General features: G+C 39.6%; 1 protein-coding gene across 1 annotated transcript in view; it reads right to left on the reverse strand.

Annotated features, from left to right (window-relative positions):
- Positions 1–12,502: 12,502 nt before the first annotated feature.
- LOC128700960 (ribosomal protein S6 kinase beta-1) overlaps positions 12,503–17,235 on the reverse strand; it is a 40,651-nt gene continuing 35,918 nt past the window's right edge. Inside the window, exon 11 of the mRNA XM_053794463.2 lies at positions 12,503–16,250. Within this exon, the coding sequence (XP_053650438.1) occupies positions 15,921–16,250 (330 nt within the window). The 3' untranslated portion in view covers positions 12,503–15,920. The remainder of the gene's footprint in view (positions 16,251–17,235) is intronic.

The following is a 17,235-nucleotide window of genomic DNA, read 5'->3' on the forward strand; positions in this document are numbered from 1 at the left end:
CTTGGACCATGGACAAAGTCACACCAAGTCAGACCGAAACGTCGTTGTAAGTTTCTCTCTTTTATGTGCGGGTTATTTGTGTACTATTGTAGTATGCTCCTCGCTTAGCGATGAATTTGTTTGCCGACGTGGTCTTAGGAATGCAACTCTGTCGATAAGCAAGGAGAGGCTGTATATTAAACCTTTACCACACCCTAACCTGCAGTGCATTATGACCCTTGTGGGTTTAGCGCTTAGAATAATTACACAGGTTAGGTTAGGTTCTGGGCTAGCCCGGAACCTAACCTGCTATATAATCAGGGCCTTCCTGTATTGTTGGATGCTAGGGATCAGGACTGACTGACTCACTCTCAGCTGGGCATCCAGCTGTAGTAAGACTCCTCTCTGTCACTGACTGTTCCAAAACTTTTGGTTTTGGAGCAGTTTAGACCATGTAGACCACATTGGTGAATAACAGGTAATATCAAAATACAGTGGACCCCCGCATAGCGAACTTAATCCGTGCAAGAGGGCTGGCTGTTATGCGAAATGTTCGCTATGCGAATGAATTTTCCCCATAAGAAATAATGGAAATAAAATTAATCCGTGCAAGACACCCAAAAGTATGAAAAAAAAAATTTTTTACCACAAAAAAATGTTAATTTTAGTACACACAAACTGAAAAAGGCATGCACAATTACATGACACTTACTTTTATTGAAGATCTGGTGATGATTGATGGGATGGGAGGAGGGGAGAGAGAGTGTTAGTGTTTAGAAGGGGAATCCCCTTCCATTAGGACTTGAGGTAGCAAGTCCTTTTCTGGGGTTACTTCCCTTCTTCTTTTAATGCCACTAGGACCAGCTTCAGAGTCACTGGACTTCTTTCGCACAACATATCTGTCCATAGTGGCCTGTACCTCTCGTTCCTTTATGATTTGTCTAAAGTGGTTCACAACAGTGTCATTGTAACAGTCACCAGCACGGCTTGCAATAGCTGTGTGAGGGTGATTTTCATCAAAAAAGATTTGCACTTCAAGCCATTTTGCACACATTTCCTTAATCTTTGAAGTAGGCAATTCCTTCAATTTCTCTCTCCCCTCCTTTGAACCAGTTTCCCCAGGTCTGGCCTCTTGCTCTTGAAGTTGATCTATCAGCTCATCAGTGGTTAGTTCTTCATTGTCCTCCTCCACCAACTCTTCCACATCCTCCCCACTAACCTCCAACCCCAAGGACTTCCCCAATTCCACAATTGATTCCTCAACTGGTATACTCCTCTCAGGGTTAGCCTCAAACCCTTCAAAATCCCTTTTGTCTACACATTCTGGCCACAGTTTCTTCCAAGCAGAGTTCAAGGTTCTCTTAGTCACTCCCTCCCAAGCCTTACCTATAAGGTTTACACAATTGAGGATATTAAAGTGATCCTTCCAAAACTCTTTTAGAGTCAATCGAGTGTCTGTGGTCACTTCAAAGCACTTTTGAAACAGAGCTTTTGTGTACAGTTTCTTGAAGTTTGCAATAACCTGCTGGTCCATGGGCTGCAGGAGAGGAGTGGTATTAGGAGGCAAAAACTTCACCTTAATGAAGCTCATGTCCCCATAAAGTCGCTCTGCCACGTCTGTAGGATGACCAGGGGCATTGTCTAACACCAGGAGGCACTTAAGGTCTAATTTCTTTTCAGTTAGGTAATCTTTCACATTGGGGGCAAATGCATGGTGTAACCAGTTATAGAAAAATTCCCTAGTGACCCATGCCTTACTGTTTGCCCTCCACAGCACACACAAATTATCCTTGAGGACATTCTTTTGCCTGAACGCTCTGGGAGTTTCAGAGTGATACACTAATAAAGGCTTAACTTTGCAATCACCACTAGCATTGGCACACATCAACAAAGTAAGCCTGTCTTTCATAGGCTTATGTCCTGGGAGTGCCTTTTCCTCCTGAGTAATGTAGGTCCTGCTTGGCATTTTCTTCCAGAACAGGCCTGTTTCATCACAATTAAACACTTGTTCAGGTTCCAGTCCTTCAGTTTCTATGTACTCCTTGAATTCATGCACATATTTTTCAGCCGCTTTGTGGTCCGAACTGGCAGCCTCACCATGCCGTATCACACTATGGATGCCACTACGCTTCTTAAATCTCTCAAACCAACCTTTGCTGGCCTTAAATTCACTCACATCATCACTAGTTGCAGGCATTTTTTTAATTAAATCGTCATGCAACTTCCTAGCCTTTTCACATATGATCGCTTGAGAGACGCTATCTCCTGCTAGCTGTTTTTCATTTATCCACACCAATAAGAGTCTCTCAACATCTTCCATCACTTGCGATCTTTGTTTCGAAAACACAGTTAAACCTTTGGCAACAACAGCTTCCTTGATTGCCGTTTTCTTGCCCACAATAGAAGAGATGGTTGATTTTGGTTTCTTGTACAACCTGACCAGGTCGGTGATACGTACTCCACTTTCATACTTATCAATGATCTCTTTCTTCATTTCAATGGGTATTCTTACCCTTTGAGGTGTACGGTTGGCACTAGAAGCTTTCTTGGGGCCCATGGTCACTTATTTTCCAGAAACAGCACCGAAAACACTGTAATAATACGAAATATTCCGAGTGTATGCTTGAATGTTACCGCGGAGGCTGGCTGGTAAACAATGGCACGGGCGGCACATGTGAGGCTGGCTGAGGGCGCACATTGGACGCGTCTCGGACGAAGGCCGCTGAGCGGGTTTTTGTCCACTATGCGGGGCAAAATTTTAGCGAACAAAGCGTCCGCTATGCGGATTGTCCGCTATGCAAGGCGTCCGCTATGCGGGGGTCCACTGTATGCAAAATAACCGTGGAAAAAAATACGAATTTCCTTGGTGATGTGATCAATGGTGAAATTTTTTCTATGGGTCAGCCTGCCTTGGCAGAGAAACTAATATCAAGGTAAAAAAAAGTGTACATATACTGTATATATATATTTAAAAAAGTGTCAGCATTTTCCTCAGACTCTGAGCCGTGATGACAGCGAGAATGCGACAACACCGCATTTACTGCCACCTCCGACGCCAAGTATAACCATCAATTATACCCAACACTGTGGGAAAAATCCCTTTACTTCACTAATCACTTTTGTTGTCCATCTTACAGCTTGATTAATGGTTCCTAATATACATATTATGCAATAATTGCGAACGAGCAACGGAAGATGCAAAATAACCACGGGGGGGGGGAGGTTAATGATACTTCTAGGCCTCAAACATTGCACTCAACATATCAGACACTTGCAATGATAAAGCAGAAGATTCATTCAGGATTTCCTGCAACACTGAAAGCTCCTGATGTACTGATTGCAACACAAGAGGCCTAGAGCTATGGTTCAACATCCCCTTTGCTTATTTTGCACACACACACACACACACATATATATACATGTATATCTTTCTTTTCTTTCAACAAACTTGCCGTATCCCACCAAGGCGGGGCGGCCCAAAAGAAAAAATGAAAGTTTCTCCTTTTACATTTAGTAATATATACAGAAGAAGAGGTTACTAGCCCCTTGCTCCCAGCATTTTAGTCGCCTCTTACAACACGCATGGCTTACGGAGGAAGAATTCTGTTCCACTTCCCCATGGAGGTAAGAGGAAATAAACAAGAACAAGAACTAGTAAGAAAATAGAAAAAAACCCAGAGGGGTGTGTATATATATGCTTGTACATGTATATATATATATATATGCAAAATATATATATACGTATTCATAAAAATTTTGCAACTAAATTTAAGAAATATATCTGTAAATCAATAAAGTCAAGACGAGCGGTGAGAAAGATATGGCCACAGTGAAGAACTTTGCCAATGCACTCCTTGTTGGCAGAATAAAACCATAAGTGGGAGTAAATTCTCGATGAAGCTCTGCCCCATAAGCGTATCTTTCTCACCACCCGTCAACTCTGCGCTTGTCCACCCCTGGGGGTGGCGCCTGGGGACAACACCTGGTGAACAACAGCCAGGGACAACACCCGGGGGACAATACCCAAGGGACAACACTTGGGGGTATAACACCCAGGGGACAACACCTGGGGGACAACACCTGGGGGACAACACCTGGGGTCAACACCAGGGGTTAACACCCAGGGTCAATGCCCGGGCACAACACCCGGGGTCAACACTGGCAATGATAAGCCTGAGGGGAAACAGAATGAGTGTAAACAAACACAAACTAGTCGCAATATTAAACGAACACAAACTAGTCACAATATTAACCCTTAAACGGTCCAAACACATATATATGTTCACCTGCTCAGCGCCCCAAATATTTTGAGAAAAAAAAAAACTTTTTTTATATAGGAAAAAAGAGCATGTGGTACCCAGGCGTCCCCAATTTTTGTCACATGGTGCACACTGAGTGTGCACAGCCATTTTCTCATGTCTAGGTGACTCAGTCTTATCGCGCCACTGTTGAATGAATGACAAATGAAACATATATATACGTTTGGGGCGCTACGCGAGAGAACGTATATATACATTTGGACCATTTAAGGGTTAAACAAACACAAACTAGTCGCAATATTAAACAAACACAAACTAGTCGCAATTCAATAACACAAGTCACACGTAAAACAAGGCTGATAGCAATTGAGGAAGTGCAAACTAGCATCAACTGCAGCTCCTGGTTCTTGCACAGAGCAACAAAGGCAGTACACAACTGACAGTGTTACAAATAGATAAAATAGAAAGCAACCACATACAGTAGATCCTCAATACAGCGGACTTCCACAACAGTACAACCCACTGGGTAAACAGCACGTTGAAATCAATACAGCAAACTTATAATACAATAAACTGGGAAAACAATACATTTAAAAAACTGTTGCAATAAACAATGACAACGAAAGTATTACATTAATCTATTATACTGAGGATTTACTATACGGAATTTTTGACTTTTAAATATGTGTCATGTATCCAAGTAAACAAGATATGTATTATATATCCAGGTAAATATCTTGTTTACCTGGATACATTATACATATCTTATGTATCATGTTTCCAGGTAAACATCTTGTTTACATGGATACATGTACCTAGATGCATGATACATATCTTCACATGTATCCAGGTAAACTTCTTGTTCACCTGCATACATGATACATATCTTGTTTACCTGGATACATGATACTTACTTACCTAGATACATGATACGTATCTCGTTCACCTGGATACATGATACATATCTTGTTCACCTGAAATTATGATACGTATCTTGTTCATCTGTGTGGAGAAAAATCTCCAATAAAAGTGGGGGTATCTTTCAGCCCTCAGCCCCCTTAAGCTCTTTGAGGGACCTAGCCCTCCAGGTAGGGGCCAATGGACTCTTCCTTCCTTGCACAATAACTTTAATTAGAGAGACGTGTATGTACCACGTCTCTCTCTCTCTTGCTAGAATTTCTGATCAACTACACAATGAGGGTTAAACATAAGAACATAAGAAAGGAGGAACACTGCAGCAGGCCTGCTGGCCCATACTAGGCAGGTCCTTTACAATTCATCCCACTAACAAACATTTGACCAACCCAATTTTCAATGCTACCCAAGAAATAAGCTCTGATGTGCAAGTCCCACTCAAATCCAACCCTTCCCACTCATGTACTTATCCAACCTAAATTTGAAACTACCCAAAGTCCTAGCCTCAATAACCCAACTAGGTAGACTGTTCCACTCATCTACTACCCTATTTCCAAACCAATACTTTCCTATGTCCTTTCTAAATCTAAACTTATCTAATTTAAATCCATTACTCTTTTCCCCATGCAGGAAAATTAGGAGAAAACCTGCGCTCCACTAGATCTACAAGTCAGGGATATTATGGCTTCTAGCCTACAGCTAAATAACAAGAAACCTGCACTCTTGTGTTAATTCTGGTTGCAAAGACTAGCAACGAAGGTATATAAAGTTGAGTTCAGCATATTCCTTTGTGTGGATGATGAACTGGAGGGCACTGGGCAGGATGAGGGCTCAGATTGCTTCAAGGAACGGACGAGACGTGTGTGTCACGAGGGCGTTGCTGCCTCATCATTAACACTTAAACGGTCCAAACAGATCGACGTTCAAATTCGCAGCTACAAAAGTAGATCTACTTTTTTTTATATATTTTCAAATATAACAACAAAAAATGTAGATAAAAGTTTTTTTACACGTTTTCACATGTAAAACAAAAGAAGATCTACATTTTTTTTTACATACTTTTAGATGTTGAAAAAACGTATATATACGTTTGGACCGTTTACGGGTTAAAAGACAAAGGGAGAGTAGTGATCAGTGCGCTGCTCACTCTTGTACATTCTGATAGTCTCAGGAAACTAGGAAAGTTAAACTAGTTCCCTTATACGAGTCAGGAAATTCGCGGTAGAACTAATCAAGTACAGTGGACCCCCGCATAACGATTACCTCCGAATGCGACCAATTATGTAAGTGTATTTATGTAAGTGCGTTTGTTCGTGTATGTTTGGGGGTCTGAAATGGACTAATCTACTTCACAATATTCCTTATGGGAACAAATTCGGTCAGTACTGGCACCTGAACATACTACTGGAGTGAAAAAATATCGTTAACCAGGGGTCCACTGTAGTGTTTATTGTGTCTCCGTGTTCTCCTGTGGTGGATAATATCATGAAAGTATGAACAAATGATGGTATTGAATGACAGTGTGCAACCAGTATTGCGAGTGATTGCAGCAAACATTTCCAACGTTGTGGCAAACTTCAGTGCAATATTCCCCGAGACACTTTGTTAAGTCTTCAGTCAAGACACCAATATCAGCTTCGTGTCAACACCAAAAACACAGGACTCCAGCTATGAGTCGGGCAGGTTTTATTCCCCTTTCATCAGCCTCAAGATACTGCAGTGGTTAGGTTAATGTGAGTAGAATATTGTCCCCCTTAGAGACCATTATCGGAATACCATCTACAAAAACCCAGTACCACTACGCATTTCAGATAATAGTGAAATGCTGGATATATGCTCCTTTGGGGCAAATTGTAATAACTCACTTGGTAATCAACAGCCTCTGTGGACACTGAGATGGCGCCCCAAAGGGATTTCCAGGGAGCGGCTGCTGGACATCGTGCTGTTAAAAGATAAGTAATGCTTGTCTTATGTTTGTTTCATGCAGGAAAGTGTATTTATAGAACCAGTTCTCCACAATCTGGATACATGATACATGTCTTGTTCACCTGTATATGTATCGTGTATCTAGGTAAACACGATATGTATCATGTATCAAAGTGAACAAGACATGTATCATGTAGCCAGGTACACAAGACATCCGTCGTTACCGGGTAAACAAGATATGTATCATGTATCTGGTTACACAAGCTACGGTTACCACCCAGGCACCACAACACATCACACCGCGCTGGTCGAGCCACATTGCGGAAGAGCGGCAAAGTTTATTGGACAAAAATTCCACATCTGTAATATTTACTTCCGTTAGCTCTTCCTTGAAGCTTCTCTGTATACTGGTGGTCCTCGACTTATTCTGGAGTCATGTTCCGATGAACCTACAGTAAGTAAAAAATACCCTAAGATAAAAATACCCAAAGTCAAAAATACCCCAAGTAAAAAATACCCAGTCAAAACAATGTTAGGTCAAAAAATTAAGTCAAACCATCGTAATTCGAGAAGTGCCTGCACAGAGTCCATCTTTTTTAAGTGGGGTTTAAAAATTACATTCACAGATGAACAGCACACAGAAGGCCTCCATGGCACAAGCTGGCCAAATTTAAATGCACATTTTCAATTGTATTTGCACAAAATTGAACTGCTATACAAGCGGACCAAGAGCTGAGTCAGGTCCATCAAGGAATTAATGCAAGTGATCGTCACTAAGTTGTTGCAAACAAACTAAATTTAACACAGCATGGGGTCGGCAATTCGTGAGCAAGTTGTGTTAGTGTTGCAACTCACGAACAAGCTGCTAGTACAGTAAACCTCAATATACATAATGGACTTCCAAAGTCGTGACTAAATTCGCTGGGTAAATTACACCTTCAACTCATTTTAATTTCAATATTTATTGCAATATATCTGTAAATTGTACATACAATAGAGTACTTTAGTATTTTTCCGAGATATTTCTAGAATTCTTTTGACTTCACAGACACTCAAAAAACACTTGCTAGTTTATAATGTCGAATTTTGACTTTTTCTGCAGCTTTTCTTTTACCATTTTCTCTGTGATATTTCTATCATTCTTTTGATTTCATGGGCACTCAAAAAAAATTGTTTTACGTTTTTTCTGGAGTATTTTTACCACTGTTCTGGTTTGACGAACACTCAAAAAACATTTGCTAGTTTATTATGTCGAATTTCGACTTTTTCTGCAACTTTTCTTTTACCGTTTTATTTCACACTCATTATCCGAGTGTTCGCGAAGTCAAAACATAAAAATATCGCAGAAAAACAGTCAAAATTCAATGCAACAGACTAACAAGTGTTTTTTTCCTACTTTGTACAAACACTATCATGCTGAAATTATTAATATTAGTAGTATTACTGTTGTTAGTCCATCATATCAAATTTCGACTGTATTATCACAAGAACAGTAAACCCACATGGGTGACCCAGCACAGGATGGTGGAGGGTACTGACCCCAGGGGACTGACCTGGGGAGGGGAGGGGGAACACAAGCTATAAACAAAACACTAACACTCAGGGGCGGTACAAAACAACTTGGGATAAAAACAAAAACAGAAAATAAAGTTTTGGCAACACAATTTTTTTCGTATAGAAAACAGTCAATCAGTTCTCTTATAAAATTTTATGTTATATATATATATGTACATGTATATATATATATATATGTCGTGCCGAATAGGCAGAACTTGCGATCTTGGCTTAAATAGCAACGCTCATCTTGCCATATAGGACAAGTGAAAATTTGTGTATGCAATAATTTCACCAAAATCATTCTGAACCTAACGAAAAAAATATATTTCACTGTGTTTGTTTAGTATTAAATTATTGTAAACAAATCTAAAAGATATTTAGTTGGGTTAGGCTAAAATAAATTGCGCTTGTTATAATAAGGTTAGGTAAGTTTTCTAAGTTCCTTTTGGTGCAAAATTATAAATTTTTACATCAACATTAATGAAAAAAAATATATCTTTAAACGTATAAGAGAAAATTTTAGAAAGGACTTAATTTTAAATGAGTCCTTGCTAATTGACCAGTTTTACATATTCGGCACGACATATATATATATACAGTGGAACCTCAAAAATCGAACGTATCACATATTGAACATTTCGAAAATAGGACCATTTTTTCGGACAAGCTGTGTCCCTATTATCGAACGCACCCCTATTTTTGGACCGCCAGGTACGGGACCTGTCTGCCGCCTGCTCTGTCCGCGTCCCCGCGCAGGTGCCGTGAGCAGTCTAGCTTTGTTTATGCTTGAATGAACACTAACCTGCACTCTCATTCACGCATATTACGATTATTTTGTTGTGTTTAGTGCTTGTGGGACTGTGAAATAAGCTGCCATGGGCCCAAAGAAACTTGCTAGTGGTACCCCTGTGGTAAAGAAAGTGAGAAACACCATAGATGTGAAGAAGGAAATAATACAGAAGTATGAGAGTGGTGTGAAAGTTGTTGAGCTTGCCAGGATGTATGGGAAAAACAAGTCGACCATCGGTTCTATCCTGGCAAAGAAAGAACAAATCAAGGAAGCTGATGTTGCGAAAGGTGTTAATATAGGGAGTGGATGAGGTGCCTTCTTCAAAGATTAAGGAGATTTGTGCCAAGTGGAATGATGTCCAAATGTTTGTGCAGAAGTACCACCCTGAGCAAGCTGAAACAAGCCATCTTTGTAACAAGTTCAGTGACAGAACCATGTCCCATTTTAGGGAAATGTTAAAGAGGCGCCAGAAACAGAGGACTGTGGACAGTTACTAACAAACGACTGTGGATAGTTATTTTGTGAGACAGAAACAGACAAATGTGGACAGCTATTTTGTGAGACAAACAGATGACTGTGGAGTTATTTTGTGAGACAGAAACAGAGGACTGTAGACAGTTATTTTGTGAGACTGGGGTCCAATGACTCTCAAGCTGGTCCTAGTGGCATTAAAATACAGAGAAGGGAAGCAACCCCAGAGAGAGCTTTGATACTGGAAGTCCTCATGGAGGGGGATTCTCCTTCCAAACACTAACTCCAACTCCCTCTCTCCTCCTCCCTATCTTCCAGATGCCATCACCAATCTTCAATAAAGGTAAGTCAAAATATTATTTTGTATTATTATACATAATTAAAAACTATAGTATTTGTTGTATGTAAAACTGTAATTAATCTCTATAAAATGTATTTTTTGTGTGAATATTTTTGGGTTTCTGGAACGGATTAATTGTATTTCCATTATTTCTTATGGGAAATATTGCTTCGAATTTCAGACTTTTCGAATTTAGAACTAGCTCCTGGAACGGATTAAGTTCGATTTTTGAGATTCCACTGTGTATATATCTATATATATATTATATATATATATATATATATATATATATATATATATATATATATATATATATATATATATATATATATATATATATATATATATATATATATATATATATATATATATATATATATATATATATATATATATATATATATATATATATATATATATATATATATATATATATATATATATATGTATATATATATATATCATGAAATGTCTTGCAAATGCAACTGAAAAAGTACATTTAAAATGGAGAAGCGTCCATTGTGAAGGCCCTTGTATGTCCTATTTGGATTTTTTTAATTTATGAAAAATTAGCACTAAGCAGAAAAGCTGTATTTTATTTTTGATATCTTTTGTTTAATTGCATTTACAAAATTCTTTTTGCTAAATAGAAAAGCTTTATAAGAGGTAAATTGCAAAGAACAGTCATTCAACGCTCGTTCGCAACTGCAAATCCACAACAGTGAAGGGTTGACTGTTTACTAGGTGCCGGGTATCTAAGTGGGGGTGGGGGGAGTAGTGCGGTCAACTCGGCCATTGGGAACCCCCCTCTCCCCCTCTTGCCATCGATGTTGTGGTAAATATCCCGTTGGTGTCAATGGGCGAGCTCCACCTCGCTCGTTTGGGATTCAAACCATTGATTTTTTTTCAAAAACTGGAAATAAAAGTTACAAAATCAAATATGTGAACTCGTGGCCCTCAGCGGCCATGCCTCGGGGGCCTAGCCTCGGCAGCCTATCCTTGGTGGCCTAGCCTCGGTGGCCATGCCTCAACATGGCCGCCATCGAAGTGAATATTGCAAGACATCCACGGTCCAGTACCAACCACAAGATTTATATACATGCCTATATCTACACTCTCTACACCTCGGTAATAAATAAACCCAGACAATTCGGGGGTTTCTTAGGGTAAACTATAAAAACCATGGTCGTTTCTGCTTTGAATAAAAGTATTGTGAATAATCGTCGCTGAAAAACCACTTGGACTAAAAGAAAAATATTAATATGTAATATCTTATGAAGTTCTATGAGAAGCATATTGTACCTAGTGACTTGTGTGTTTTAGATGGTGTACCTACTGACGTGTGTTTTAGATGGTGTACCTAGTGACTTGTGTGTTTTAGATGGTGTACCTAGTGACTTGTGTGTTTTAGATGGTGTACCTACTGACGTGTGTTTTAGATGGTGGACCTACTGACGTGTGTTTTAGATAGTGTACCTAGTGACTTGTCAATATTCAGTAGGGTGAAGAACTGTTTAAAGGATAAATGGCCAAGGGACATTTAAATACAGTCACCTCGCTTATTAAGCTCCTCTAGTGCCATTTTTCATAAGGATTGAAAAGGGGCATTGAAAATTGAATAGCATGCACTATGAAGGCCTTTTCATGTGCTAGTCAAACCCAAATGGAGTATTTTCAACCAAATTAACAGAAAATGGCATTACAGTCAACCTCATAAAAGCTCCTCTAGAGTGTGCCATTTTCGCAAATGCGACCGAAAACAATTACAGCCAAAATTGAACAGTACATGAATAGGCCTATTCAATTCGACATTCTTTTCGCCTGCATTTGGAAAAAAAATAGAAGTATATACAACAGCCTAGAGGTTACTGTATAGAAAGGAGCTTCATAAGAGAGCCTACTGCATTTCAGCCATGTGGAATTTATTGTCCACAGCTTCAGAACCCAGCCGGGTCAATTATGCAGTTCAATTGTATAAATTTTTAAAGATACATCATTCTGTTTTAAGAAAGATTTATTTTTTAAGGAGTGATTTATTTTTTTTAAGAGCAATTTATTCTTTAAAACTCGTCACTTTAAATAATTAAATCACTGATAAAAAATAAATCACTTGTAAAAAAAATAATTTTTTATTTTTAACAAATCGCTCGTAAAAAATCAATCTAAAAAATACATAAATTTTTCTACAGGTTTTTTTTTCTTTTTAGGAGCGATTTTCAGTCCAAATGATTTTTTTTTTTTTTTAGGAGCGATTTTCAGTCCAAATTATTTTTTTTTTTTTTAGGAGCGATTTTCAGTCCAAATGATTTCTCACCTTTCACGATATATTTTTCAGTCTTAGATAATACAACAAATTGCATTCAGCTCAAAGTATTAAAAAAATTGCATAATTTTTTGCTGCATTGGGAATGCAGATTTTTATAACATAAGCAACGAAAAACAATTATATTTTTTTTTTACAAAATTATATAGTCATTCATTCAAACAACAACAAATCAATTTGTTAAAAAACTGTAGTTAGAAACGCGTCGCCGAAACGACGAATCCAAAAGTCTCGTCGCTGAAACACGAACCCTCATGGCGAGGTTACCATGGGGTCGTCAAGGCCACAAACTATACAGTCACGGCGACATGTCCTCTGTCGCTCCTTATTGTATTAATCCCTCATGGCAAGATGGCCATGAACACCTCGAAGTCTCCATCTGGTCATGGCGACATGTCCTCTACTGCCATCCATTGTATTTAAACCCTCATGGCAAGATGGCCATGAATGTCTCAAAGTCTCCAACTAGTCGTGGCGACACGTCCTCTACTGCCGTCCACCGTATTTATACCCTCATGGCAAGACAGCCATGTACTCCTCAAAACCTCCAACATGGCAACATATCCTCTACTACTGCCCACTGTATCTAAACCCTCATGGCAAGATGGCCATGAACACCTCCAAGTCTCTATCTAATCATGGTGACATGTCCCCTACTGCCATCCATTGTAATTGCACCCTCATGGCAAGAGAGCCATGTACTCCTCAAAGCTCCGAACTACACTCACAGACACATGTCCTCCCCTACCGTCCATTACATTTAAAAACGTTCCCATGAAATAGAGCCTTCATCAGCCACTACATATTACAATACGTTAATTCTCATTATTTCTCCAATAACAATACTGGCAGAAGACAAGCGCTTCACCTACATATAAGGCAAGCCAGAATGGTAGCTGTGGAAAATACACAAAGAGCCGACCTAATCATGTACAATATCCAATTCAAAAACACTTAAAATGGCACAATTAGTGGAAAAAATCCTAATTTCCTATGATAAATCCATATTTATGAACTGGTATAGCGAACTAATTGCATAAATGAAGTTTTTCTTTATATACAGTATATATAAATGTGTTTTGATGGATATATATTCTGTTGTAGGTGAGAGAAAGATGCTGGATCATCTTCAGCTTCGGTGTACCAGACCACCAGAAAATGTTGATGCATTAGCTTCCCGTCTTATAAGCGAGTTTGGGTCCAGGTTTTTAAGTTGACGAACGAGTATAGCTCTGGAGTTTTCAGATTACGAACAGGTTCGGTTCTGGAGTTTTCAACTACACGTTCAGTTCCCGATTTTTAAACCCACGAGTTCTGTTCCGGTGCTTGCGGTTTACGAGTTCAGTTCTTGGTCTATCAACTTGCAAATGCATTCAATTCCTGGTTTATCAACTCGGAAACAATTATTCGAGACCAATAACATGAAGGATGATCACATTTTACACATTTGTTTGATGGCTCAGAGTTGAAAAACTAATCAGGTCCTAAATGCTTCGCTAATACAAATGGACGTCTGTAATCTGTGCCTGTACATGGGGGCCCGTCTGTTCTCACGACTTGGCCATGAGAACAACGAAGAATCAAAATACCAGAGAATCAGTGAAATGGGGAGCATCTTGCCACTGACCGCCTTATGTTCCATTTCAACCAACACGGCTTTATCCAGCCTTAACATGGAATATTAAGGCTTCCACCTCCGTCACAACCATAGTTACAAAGCCATACTTTGTGTTCAGATTTTCACGCTTCACGTCAATTACAAATATACATAAAAGACATGTATGTATTTGCCAGTGTGAAGACACAATTAAAAACAAGTCCAGAACGTGGCATCACAGCGTCTTGTGACTTGGTACACTGAGGTGATCACGGAGAGATCCAGGCTGAAAAACGTGTACTTTTGCAGAGGAGGAGAATGAGTATGTGAAAAGGGTGAGGCTATGTGAAAAGGGTGAGGCTATGTGAAAAGGGTGAGACTATGTGAAAAGGGTGAGGCTATGTGAAAAGGGTGAGACTATGTGAAAAGGGTGAGGCTATGTGAAAAGGGTGAGACTATGTGAAAAGGGTGAGGCTATGTGAAAAGGGTGAGGCTATGTGAAAAGGGTGAGATTATGTGAAAAGGGTGAGGCTATGTGAAAAGGGTGAAACTATGTGAAAAGGGTGAGGCTATGTGAAAAGGGTGAGGCTATGTGAAAAGGGTGAGGCTATGTGAAAAGGGTGAGGCTATGTGAAAAGGGTGAGGCTATGTGAAAAGGGTGAGGCTATGTGAAAGGGGTGAAACTATGTGAAAAGGGCAAGGCTATGGGAAAAGGGTGAGGCTATGTGAAAAGGGTGAGGCTATGTGAAAAGGGTGAGGCTATGTGAAAAGGGTGAGGCTATGTGAAAAGGGTGAGGCTATGTGAAAGGGGTGAAACTATGTGAAAAGGGCAAGGCTATGTGAAAAGGGTGAGGCTATGTGAAAAGGGTGAGGCTATGTGAAAAGGGTGAGGCTATGTGAAAAGGGTGAGGCTATGTGAAAAGGGTGAGGCTATGTGAAAAGGGTGAGGCTATGTGAAAAGGGTGAGGCTATGTGAAAAGGGTGAGGCTATGTGAAAAGGGTGAGGCTATGTGAAAAGGGTGAAACTATGTGAAAAGGGTGAAACTATGTGAAAAGGGTGACTGTGATAAAGGTGAAGCTATGTGAAAAGTATGAGGCAATGTGGAAAAAAACACGAGACTAGAGAATTTAGAGGCTGAGGGTAGCAATAATGAGATGACAGATAATGTTAGTAGCAAGAAGCTTCCTAATGAACATTAGTCTTGTCTGAAGTACTGTATACAAGTGTTTAGGAAAAGGAACTTTAATATACCCTAACGCGACCAACATAATTCATTATATATACTGTATTGGCTATCTTAAGAGTATGTATAAGGCCCAGTACATGAAATACTCAAATATTCACATAACTGTAAGCGATGCCATGATAAATATTAATGATGGCACCCGCCGTTACTTACATTACCGATACATAACCTAAACCAAAATATGCAAAAACGGGCACTAAAATACTTTAAGACCTTTTCCTGCTACGCGATACTGCAGGACAATCATCCTTATCGCCTCGAGAATACTCTCCATTGACCGTTAGTCGGAGGGAATTGCACAGGTCTTTAAGCATCTTGCATAAAAACTGACCCAGCAACGATAAACTGAAAATGTTCGCGATTAAACATCTCTTACAGCTCTTCGAGTTTCGGTCGAACCGGAGGCATCAGATGTGTCTGCGTGGAAGTAATGCAGGTTCAAGCTCAATGCCGTGAGCAGGAAAATCAACAGTATGGAAGGGAGCTACCAAGTACAATCTCCTAAATGCTATGAGGTTAATGTTTCCAGTTCCAGGAGGACTGTTGTTGTTGTTGCGGTGGCTGTTGTTGTTGTCGATGCTGCTGCTGTTGGCTGTGGTGGTGGTGATGCTGTTGTTGATTGTGCGCCACTGGATGCACCGAGTTGCTAATGTCCATCTGCTCGTACTGGCCGGTCGACGACGACGCACTGACAGCACCGTTGGCAAAGTTGAAGGGGTTTTGCAAGGCTCTGGGGGAGAACGGACCCCCGGAGTTGGGCACATACGGCTTGCGTGGCGACCGTGCCTTCACCACACTGGGACGCGACATTTCCTCTAACACGGATGGTGCTACATACGTGAATCCCTGAAAAAAAAAAAAAAGACTATTAAATGTCCTTAATTTCTCCACCAACAGGAAGACACAAAATATACACCAGTACATACAAAATATACACCAGTACATACAAAATATACACCAGTACATACAAAATATACACCAGTACATACAAAATACACACCAGTACATACAAAATATACACCAGTACATACAAAATATACACCAGTACATACAAAATATACACCAGTACATACAAAATATACACCAGTACATACAAAATATACACCAGTACATACAAAATATACACCAGTACATACAAAATATACACCAGTACATACAAAATATACACCAGTACATACAAAATATACACCAGTACATACAAAATACACACCAGTACATACAAAATATACACCAGTACATACAAAATATACACCAGTACATACAAAATATATACCAATGCACAAATACGTATATACCAGTACATAAATAAAATTTAGAAATAAATTCACACATACATCACTAATACGGCGGGTTAGGTTCCAGACTGTCGCCGTAAAGCGAATCACAGTCTTTTTTTTCCCCTTGATAGTACATATAAAAGCCTAAAAACATTTTTACACTATCATTTATTAAGTGTGCAATAGAACTAGGCTGAAGGGATTCAGGGAAACTGGTTAGCTGGACTTGAGTCCTGGAGGTGGGAAGTACAGTACCTGCACTTGGATCCACTTCAAGGACAGCGAGATACAAGCTTTAATGCCACAAGACGGGCAGCCAGCAGCAACTTCACTCTGGCTGTACCCTTCTCCAGAACATCACTCCATCTGAGATCATACATACCCAGGATGACTCGAGTATGGAACACATTCGCACAGCATAATGATGTCAACGAGATAAAGTCAGTTGATCACATGAAAATGCTGGCCCACAGATGGCTCCAACTTCATCCTGTTCTCTACTTGTATGTTTCATAACAATAAAAATGCTTTCAAATGAGCTGATGTAGGTAACA

The sequence above is a fragment of the Cherax quadricarinatus genome, unplaced genomic scaffold (genome assembly GCF_038502225.1).
Source record: "Cherax quadricarinatus isolate ZL_2023a unplaced genomic scaffold, ASM3850222v1 Contig147, whole genome shotgun sequence".
Lineage (NCBI taxonomy): Eukaryota > Metazoa > Arthropoda > Malacostraca > Decapoda > Parastacidae > Cherax > Cherax quadricarinatus.